The following is a 10565-nucleotide window of genomic DNA, read 5'->3' on the forward strand; positions in this document are numbered from 1 at the left end:
GCACAAAAGCTGACGTTTCGGGCTCAGACTCTGATGAAGGGTCTGGGCCCGAAATGTCAGCTTTTGTGCTCCTGAGATGCTGCTTGGCCTGCTGTGTTCATCCAGCTTCACACTTTGCTACACCAGCATTTCAGTTACATACAGTGTTCTCCTTAAACAGAAGGTATATAGTAGATTTGATAGAGATGGTTAAAATTATGAGAAATCTACACAGTAGACAGACAGCAACTGTTCCCTTTTGTGGAATGGTCAAGAACAAGAGCATATTTATCTAAAATGATCAGCAGAAGAACCAATAAGTGAAAAGGGGTTTTACGCAGTGAGGATCTGGAGTGCATTGGTTGTGAGCTTGATGGAGATCCACTTAAAAGTGGCTTTCAGAAGTCAGTTGGGCCAGCCCATAATGAGTAATATTTGCAGTGCCAGGAAGAAAAGATTGGGGAGTAAGTCTTGTTATATGGTACTTGCAAAGAGACACCCAGGACACAATGGGCAAATGACTTCCTCTGTGCTGTAACCATTCAATTCTACTAAGAATAGCAGTAGGAATTCTGGAAAATTTATTTAAAGGCATCTCCCTGTCAGAGAAGCGCTAACTCACCATAAACTACAGTATAAACTTGGGATCTTCCAAATCTGTGTGGATTGGCTACTTATTTGGTAAATTCACCTGATCTGCTACAGAAATGGGTATGTTCTTCTGATTGTTTATTGACCTGAGCAAGTAATGTTTAGCATTTTAATCAAGGAAGAGGGAATTCACTTGTTGCTTAATCAGAAGATTGGGGCTCAACAGGCAATGGATAGAGTGAATAGGAAGGCCAAACTACATTCGCAGAGGGTCAGTGACTGGGATGCATAGATTTAAAGTGAATGGTAATAAGATTTGTGAGGAGATGAAGAAAGTTTTATTCACCTAAAGTGTGTTAGTGGTCTGGAATACTGTTGAACGGCCATAGAGGTGGTTACCTTTTTCCAATTATGGGATGTCTGGATGTGCACCTCAAATGCAATAAACTGCAGGATGACGTACCAAATGTAGGAGCACGGAAGGCTCATTTTTCAGCAGACACAGACATAACGTGCCAAATGGCCTCCTCTGTAAACTACTATGGTTGAAGTCCCAAGGCAGGACTTAAACACAAAATAAACTAGAGTTATAAACCACTGCAGTACCTGGGCAGGGTGTTGACTCTTGCAGGCTGTGTCTTTCAGATGAAAAGTTTAAACAAGGCCCCATCTGCCTTCTCAAGAAGATGCAAAACAATCTTATGGCACTACTTCAAAGAATATCAGAGAGTTCTCCCTAGTGAGCTGGGCAATATTTGTCCCTCAATCAATATCACAAAAAAGAAAACAGTCTTACTGATTATCACTTTGCTATCGGTGAGAGCTTGCTGTTTACAAATTGATTGCTGTGTGTCCTACATTATAACAATAACTGTAATTATTTCATATGTAAGTATACATAAGACTTTTTTGTTCAGTCACAGGATGCGGGTATCACTGGCTAGGCAGCATTTACTGTCAGTCCATAATTACCCAGAGGGCAGTTTAGAGTCAACCACATTGCTGTGGGTCTGGAGTCACATGTAGTCCAGTCCAGTTCAGGATGGCAGTTTCCTTCCCTCAATGACATTTGTGAACCAGCTGAGTTTTCCCTGACAATTGACAGCAGATTCACAGTCATCATCAGATTCTTAATTCCAGACACTTATTGAATTGAAATTCCACCCTCTGCCATGGCAGGATTCAAACTCAGGTCCCCACAACATTATCAAGGTCTCTGGATTGACAGTCCAGCGATAATACCACTAGACCTTCACCTCCCCACACTATTTAAATCAGCTATTAAACACCTTGGAATGTCCAGATGTTGCGAAAACAGCTACATAAATTTAGAGACAGAATACTATAGCAGAAGTATATGCACTGTAAAACTTTCCTAATGGGTTGTGGGTGGGAAATGATGCAAAGGAGTGGAATAGAGAGATAAGAGTTTTGAGGAAAATTTCCCTATGTTTGCATGAATACTTCACAATGCTTCTCACATGGAAAATCACATATTCCAACATTTTATTACATGGTTTCGCAATGTACACAAGTGCTTATTTAGACACTATCAATACATGGTCTGTGCATTCTGTTGATCTTTAGAACCTTGCAAAACTTTGACATGTCACACACATCAAAAGTAAGGCAGGCAAAAATATCAACTATAGTGCATAACTTAATGCACAATAAATTCAAAAATATCATTATAAAAATATTCAATTCAATCTCAATAAAGATGTGCAAGAAATATGAATACCTTCAAACTCTGTTTCAATGTGTCATGGGAACATGTATCATCAACAATGGAAACCAACCAAAACCAATACGGGCTTGAAGCTGAACTTAAAAACTAAAATCAGTAGGTGCTATTTTCTCCAGCTAACTGTATAAAGTATTTGTACGCTTTAGTTGGCAAATAATGCACTTCAGAATGCTCCTGACTGAATCACTCTAACCCAGTGTGCATTGTCCATCACCACAACCGTTTTTAACTTCTTGCTTTCTTCAGATCGACCTAACTGACCCCTTCTACTATTAAACTTTGCCCTTCATTTTGAAGGAACTGTTATGACTGAGAAATGTTCCCCTTCTGAAGCGAAGTTATTTCATTCTCAGTTAAAGCAAGGGTTTGATCTACCCAAGCAATATAAAAAGATGGAGGGTTGGGGTGGGGGAGGAAGAGGGGGTGGTTTGGGGAAAAGTAACAAGAGAAGTCACAGATTATCAAGAGTACGAAACAACCCCAACACTCCAGTATCACAATAAACGGTGATTATATTAACTGAGGAATGTTGCAGGAAAATTAACACAGTGTGGCTAACGCATGATTACATTTTTACTTTTGTGCAATCCACCGACTTGATAATGCTTCCTTTCAGTTTGTCTGGGTGAGAGGAAATAGGAAAGAAACTTGAAGTGAAACTTTTCATTCCAGCCTGAATAATCAATAAATGTCCCAGTTTTTTGGTGAGGAGGGGTGCACGTTGGCAGAGATGGTTAACCTGCTCAGTGTCAATCCCAGGCTGTATGGGTTTTACCCCTCTCAATGTGTGTTATGGAGTTTTAATCTGCTCAGTCTGTGTCATAATCAGTCCCGGATTTTAAATGGTTCAGTGTTTTGTGGTCATTCGTAGTTTTTGACCTGCTCTGTGGGTGTTGTGTGATCAGTCTCAGATTGGGCATGTGGAGGAGGTCAGTTTAACCCACTCAGTGGGCGGAGTGTAGTCAATCCCAAGGGATAACCAGGTTTGGTTTTGGGGGGTGGTTGTAGGCTGGATTTAAACCTCTTACCAGTGATTGAATGGTAAGTTCCAGGGTTTAACCCTCTCAGTGGGAAGCAGGGTTGCGTGGTCAGTCCTGGAATAAAGTATAACCCTCTGTGGGGTTGATGTTATCAGACCATGATGTAAGCCTCTGGAGTTTGGAGGTGATGGTGGTCAGGTCCAGGTTCGGGTTTGATTTGCTTTGCAAGTGTGGTGTGGTCGCTTCCTGATTTAACCCTCTCAGTAGGGGGTGGTTTGGTCAGTCCCATGTTAACCCATGTAGGATAGTATGGTCAGTCCAGGTTTAACCCTCTCAGTACTGTGTTGGTGGGGTCTGTCCCAGGTTTAACCCTCTCAGAATTGGGATGGTAGGGTCAGTCTCAGGTTTAACCCTCTCAGTATTGGGATGGTGGGGTCGGTCCCAGGTTGAACCCTCTTGGTATTGGGATGGTGGGGTTAGTCCCAGGTTGAACCCTCTCAGTATTGGGATGGTGGGGTCAGTCCCAGGTTTAACCCTCTCACTATTGGGATGGTGGGGTCTGTCCCAGGTTGAACCCTCTCAGTATTGGGATGGTGGGGTCTGTCCCAGGTTGAACCCTCTCAGTATTGGGATGGTGGGTCTGTCGCAGGTTGGTACTTGATCCCCTCAGCAGGGGTGTCAGTGGTCAGTCCTCTGCTGCTCGTCGCTGTGCAGATGGGCGGCCAGTTCCCGGATCAAAGCCACTTTGCCGATCTGGTCATTGCGGCGTTTCTCCAGGATCAGGTCATGTAGGCTCTGGAACTCGAGCGTGTGGCTGCTGTGCTCGGACAGGTGAAGCTGTAAGCGGTACGGCTGCTTGCCGATGCGGAGCTCCCCGCCAACCTTGAACTCTCGGCGGCCGCAGCGGCACCAGGCAGCGAAACACTCGGAGCTACTCCAGCGGAGCTGAGCCCCCCGCACGCCGACCTGCTGCAGGGCGGCTCGGACCACGGCGTCGGCCGGCAGCGCCTTAAAGCGGTACCGCTGGCTGACCAGGCGGCCCCTCCGGCCCTGGCTAGCATCCGTCAGGAAGTCGTTGCGGATCTCCGCCTGGTGCAGGTGTACCACCTGGAAGTCGCCCACATAGACGGCCCAATGAGGGCACTGACTCGCCGCCACGAACTCCACCAGGTCTCCGGGCTGGCACCTTCCCAGCAGGATCTCGGCCGGCTGAGGGGTCAGCAGCTCCTGGCCGTCTCCTTTGGCCGAGCGGCCTGCTCTCCTCCTCTTCTCGTAGATGCACTGGTCCCGGTAGTAGACGGAGCACTCCACCTCGTTCAGGAGGTCGTACGTGTCCCCGCCGTCCTCCTCTTTATCCCGGTCACACTCCCTCTCGCCGCCGGCGGCTGGACCCCTACCCGACCCCGTCTCTCCGGCCACCGGCTCGTCCGCCAAATCATCGTCCTCATCCACTGAAAAGATGTAGGAGACCCCGATGCGGGGCCCGGGCTCCGTCCCGGCCGGTTCCGCCGTAGGTACCTCGGCGTAACTCAGATGGGTCAGTCTCTCCACCTGGTTCCCCATTCAACTTCGACCTCCTTTCCTTGTGTATTCTTAATTTTTTTTACAAAACCACACAAACACACACACAAGTTCGCAGGACTGTAAATAAACCAACCCCCGGCAAACAGTGAAACGAAAAAAGGCGGAGGTTGGGGAGAAATAACAAAAATAATCTCCACCTGTAAAAACAAAACAGGACGAGCAAACTCAGGCTCCAGTCCTCCCGGCTAAAGGGTCTTCCACACCGGCCTCCATCGGGTCTGAGGGTCCAGGGCAGCAGCGATGGCAAATAAGCGGAGGGATGGGTTGGTCGGGGGCGATGGGGAAGTAAAATAAAAAGTTGGAGTCGATCAATAGTCAGATAGCTCCCCCTCCTCGGCACTGGAGTACAGTTGTTTTGTGGGCTTTTGAGATTTGAAAGGAGTTTGGGTTTGTAGAGCCTCCTCCTGGCTGTCGTCCTCCCTTGCCTCAGGTGTTGCAGTCCGTCCAAACTGCAAACAGGTACCAAAGGGAGAGATTGTGTGTCTGAGAGAGAGAGAGTGGTAGGAGGGATCCTTCCCCGCCCCTTGTCTCCCACAGTCTCTCTCTCTCTCTCCTGGAGACTGGCTCAGCCACTGCCGGAAGGATATCAGCTGAACAGCGGAGCTGCTGTGCCGCTACTGCGTGCTCGCCTGAGAATGTGACTCATTCACACCGACCCTCGGTCTCTCTCTCCCTCACTCCCTCCCTCTATGTCTCGGAAACGTCAAGGTAAGCGAGCTGGCGGAAGCGCAAAGGATCTGCCAACTCTGGGGAGCAGCCAAAAGCTTCTGGAATGCCGCCCCCATCCACTGTCTGGTCGTTTACAAACACACACACACACACACAATCTCTCGGGCTCTGCCACTTTGAAAAACTACTTTCCTGCAAGAATTCCGACAGCGGACGGCGAAGCTAGGAACGCCACTGTGTTTTATGTGCACGTACAGAGCGAAGGTTTGCAAATCCGACCTGGGGGGGGGGGGGCGGGGGGGTGTTTGTAAATCGGCAGCGGGCTCTCGGCACCTGAGAAATGAAACTGCTTGTGTCAGTTCATTTCTGCTCTCAGATAGTGACAGACCTGCTGCGTGTCTGAGAAAAAAAAGTCTCTGCTCTTTATCTTTTTTTTGGACGGCATTAACGCTAAGAGGAAGATCCGGCCAAGTCATGTTGGAGTTGCAATGAGACCAGTTTGATCAGGTTCGGGAACTGTATCTGGGCGCGGGGTGGGGAGAGAGAAATCGCAAACCTTCCGGTATTGGCCGATGAAATCTCTGCCGAGGACAAAGACGTTTGTGCATTGCGAAAGACGTGGGTGTATTAAGTTCACATTCCACATATGGTTCAAAGGTTATGCAGTGTCTCACTTGCAGTAGGACTGACGTGTGATTGTGGGCCGCTTCTCTCCCAACATTCAGGAGATCGTACAAATCAATACTCCCAAAGGCCTACAGCAAATTATTTTGAAAGGTCTTGCATTCACGTAGCACCTGCCACAACCTTCCGGAATGTTTAACAGACCTTTTGATCTGCACGCACAGCCACTTCAGGCGACGAAACAGCAATGCCATAGCCTGCCTGATAACTTCTTTTTAGAAGTTGGGAAAGGGACAGATCTTGGCCAGGGCACTAGAGAGAAATAGAACAGGGAGTTATTTTATGTCCAATGTAGAAATGCAGCAGTAGTCATTTGGCCCCACTAATCTGCCTTGTCATTCAGTAAGATAAGGCTGATCTGATTGTAACCTCAAATCCACAATCCTGACCCCGATAACCTTTCACAAGTTGCTTAACAAGAATCTACCTACCTCAGCCTTAAAATCAAAATCTTTGCTTCTCTTCTTTGGAGGAGACTTCCAAAAGCTCATGACTCTGTGCAAAAACAAAGTGCACCTCATCTGTACTGATCTATGCTCTATGTATGAAAGGTGGTAAGGAAAAGCCAGGAAACTATAGACTGGTGGGCCTGACATCAGTGGTGGACAAGTTGGAGGGAATCCTGAGGGACATGTGTTTGGAAAGGACTGATTAGAGATAGTCAACATGGCTTTGTGCATGGGAAATCGGGTCTCACTAATTTGATTAAGTTTTTAATGGCCAGCTCCTCATGTTTTTTGATTCACTTGTGGGACATGGGCATCACTGGCTGGCCAGTATTTGTTGCTTGATCCTAGTTGTCCTTGAGAAGGTGGTGGTGAGCTTGAACTGCTGCAGTCCATGTGCCATAGGATGACCTTCAATAATCATAATAATTCAAGGTTCGAGGAAATATCGTCTTCACATCCAACTCTTCATGACTGGTAAGGGTCTAACATGGTTCAATGAAGTTATCATTTATTGTTCTAAAGTCCAACTGATACTTACCTAGCTTGTCAAATTTTTTTTATAAGGCCGCTTGCTCATTCTGGTATAATGTAGTCAATCTTCTCTAAATTTGCATCTTTAAGGTGACAAATACAGTGCACAGAAGTCCAGATGTAGTCTCACCAGTGTCCTTTGTAATGGAAGCTTAGCCTCCCAAAGTAATCCAAAAGATGGCCCTCTGCCCTGAAAATTAAAACAGCGTCTTGCACATACCTAGACCTTCCGATAGCAATGAGCAGCTTTGGTGATAGTGTCTGGATGAGGAATCTTTGAAATCGGATCTTTTTTGTGTAATCTGGAAAAACAAACGGGACCTCAGTTTAGTGCCTTCTCCAAGGGCCTGGGCCTTCCACAACACAGCACTCCCAAAGTAACACCCTGCATTGTAAATTTAAATTAGATGCTCAATGCTCAGATGCAACAGAGCTGAGCTGATCTGAACATTTAAAATGATCAGAATTTCCATTCTGTACTTCCTGTTTGTCAGACAAGTTATTTAAATTACATTTTATTAAAGAAGCTTCAGATGCCAAAGAAATGCATTGGATCCTTTTTATTTTGATGTTTTATTCAATTCTCAGAGTCTAACAACAGTGATGGTGTAATATATGATCAAAAACAATTCTAGACAAAGCAGGATCCACAAGCAAAACAAAAAGAAATATCGCAACTGCTTAATCTTTTGTGATAGATTTCAATAGAATTTTAACACAATTCAATAGAATTTTAACAGAGGGAAACTGACAACATATTTCAGAATTGGTCGTAAAACTATCAATGTCTACAAGAAGACCCAATTGGGACAGTTTGAAGAACTCCAACATAAACTGTGTTCAATTGTACATTTGGCTTTAGATTATCTGCCCATTTGAATATTAAAAAAATATATTTTGCATTTGTATGATATCTTTTATATCCCGACATTGGCCCAAAGCACTGCACTGCCATTTAAGTGACTTTGAAGTATATCCACTGGTGTTATGCAGAGAAACAACGGAGAGATAAATAATCAGATAATCAGTTTCACTGGAGTTAGTCTAGTGTTAAATGTTGGACAACGAGAAATTCTGTATAGTGCTATGGGTCATTTATGTCCATCTGAGAGGATGTGCAGAACCTCAATTTAAGTTTTCATCAAAAAGAAACTTTTCATCCAAAAGATTGCCCCAATTAGCAGTGCAAAACTGAGGGAGTATCAGTTTGGATTATATTCTTGTGACTTTCAAACTCGAGGTAAGAACACCAACAAGGAGACATGTCAGATAACTAGCTACCTTTTCAAAAACACATTCCATCTGTTGAATGAAACACATACCAGCGTTTTTCTGTGATGTTTTACTTTTTTCTGCTGTCATTAATTGTCAGGTTGAAACTATTCAGTGCTTGCATGCTTTATGATAAAACTTTTGTTACGGCCTTGAAGAGAGTAAGGGGTTTCAATGACAAATATTCCAAAAGAATCAGCAAATGTCTGTGATTCATCGTAACATTTTAATTTTATTTCTACATTTTTTTTCTGAAGTATCTTCAATGTCCACTTAATTGCAGCGTGGCATGAGAATGCCTGGGGTGTATCTATGATCACTTATGGCTAAAGTGTTAGCAGCCTCTCAATGTTCTACACTAGTGGCCACCATAGTCCCAAAGGACTATAGGGCTGTTCTCTCATTAGAGAAAGTTAACTGATGACACGTTTTACCTGAGGGTCACCATGCCTCAGTGCTGGGGTGAGGTCATAAAATCAGGACCTTCATGATGACCTTAGCTGGTGTGGGAATTGTTGGCATCACTTTGCATTGTAAAGCAGCTGCCCAGCCAACTGTGCTAACTGTAGAGTTTCCCAGAATAGTGGTTGAGACCCCAAGTGTGGTCTAGAGCTAAAGGTTTGGTGTCACAAACTCTGAGGGTAGCAGTAGCCATCATGGGGCTGTGCACAAGTTAGAACTGTGTTACCAGACAGGTTCACATTCTTACCAGTCCCTCTCACCTCTCAATTCTCACTGATGGCTTGTGACAATTTTCAAAACTTGCATTGTTGTCACCAGGTTAAAAAGTTTGGGATGCACTGTTTTGGTGATTTCTTCCAAATGACGGTATGTGTGTCACAATGCAAAATGGAGAATTGTGTATTTGTTTAGTGCCTCTAACATAATGAAACATTCCAACATATTTCACAAGATCATCGTAAAAGCAATGGTGGTACTGGACCACATGAATTAATTAGGCCAGATAACAACAAAAACTTCGTTAAGTAGGGAAGTTTTAAAGAAGATCTTAAAGGAGGAGAATGAGCAAGAGTGGTGTCCAAAGGAATTTCAGAGCTTTAGGCCCAATGACAGAAGATATAACCACCAAAGGTGGAACAATTATAATTGAGAATGTGCAAGAGATTTGAATAGAAAGAGCATAGATATCTCAGAGGATTGCGCTGGTGGAGGAGATTGGGGACACTGTTTTAAATAAAACTGCCCTAAATGAAAATGAGAAGCTGATGTGGCAAGCAATGATTGTGGTTATGAATCTAGAAAGTCATTGAAAAAGAAAGATTATGATTGGTTTAAACAAAGAGTCCATCTGTAAAATTGGTAGGGTATGACCATAAGACCATAAGACATAGGAGTGGAAGTAAGGCCATTTGGCCCATCAAGTCCACGCCGCCATTTAAATCATGGCTGATGGGCATTTCAACTCCACTTTCCTGCACTCTCCCCGAAGCCCTTGATTCCTTGTGAGATCAAGAATTTGTCGATCTCTGCCTTGAAGGCATCCAACGTCCCGGCCTCCACTGCACTCCGTGGCAATGAATTCCACAAGCCCACCACTCTCTGGCTGAAGAAATGTCATCTCATTTCAGTTTTAAATTTACCCCCTCTAATTTTAAGGCTGTGTCCATGGGTCCTAGTCTCCCCACCTAACGGAAACAACTTCCTAGCATCCACCCCTTCTAAGCCATACGTTATCTTGTACGTTTCTATTAGATCTCCCCTCAACCTTCTAAACTCTAATGAGTACAATCCCAGGATCCTTAGCCGTTCATCATACGTTAAATCTACTGTTCCAGGGATCATCCGTGTGAATCTCCGCTGGACACGCTCCAGGGCGAGTATGTCCTTCCTGAGGTGTAGGGCCCAAAATTGGACACAGTATTCTAAATGGGGCCTAACTAGAGCTTTATAAAGCCTCAGAAGCACATCGCTGCTTTTATATTCCAATCCTCTTGAGATAAACGGCAACATTACATTCACTTTCTTAATCATGGACTCTACCTTCAAGTTAACCTTTAGAGAATCCTGGACCAGCACTCCCAGATCCCTTTGTACTTCTGCTTTATGAATTTTCTCACC

At 44.7% G+C, this 10565-nt stretch overlaps 1 protein-coding gene across 1 annotated transcript; it reads right to left on the reverse strand.

Annotated features, from left to right (window-relative positions):
• Positions 1–2054: 2054 nt before the first annotated feature.
• On the reverse strand, positions 2055–5815 carry lratd2a (LRAT domain containing 2a). Its single transcript, XM_048529901.2, has one exon. It carries the CDS (start codon positions 4858–4860, stop codon positions 3976–3978), a length of 885 nt encoding a protein of 294 aa, XP_048385858.1. The 5' UTR covers positions 4861–5815; the 3' UTR covers positions 2055–3975.
• Between the last annotated feature and the right edge of the window lie 4750 nt (positions 5816–10565).

This window comes from Stegostoma tigrinum, chromosome 5 (assembly GCF_030684315.1).
Source record: "Stegostoma tigrinum isolate sSteTig4 chromosome 5, sSteTig4.hap1, whole genome shotgun sequence".
Classification (NCBI taxonomy): domain Eukaryota; kingdom Metazoa; phylum Chordata; class Chondrichthyes; order Orectolobiformes; family Stegostomatidae; genus Stegostoma; species Stegostoma tigrinum.

Excerpts from the sequence above, each read along its gene's own strand:
- lratd2a (XM_048529901.2), bottom strand. The coding sequence starts at position 4,860 with ATGGGGAACCAGGTGGAGAGACTGACCCATCTGAGTTACGCCGAGGTA.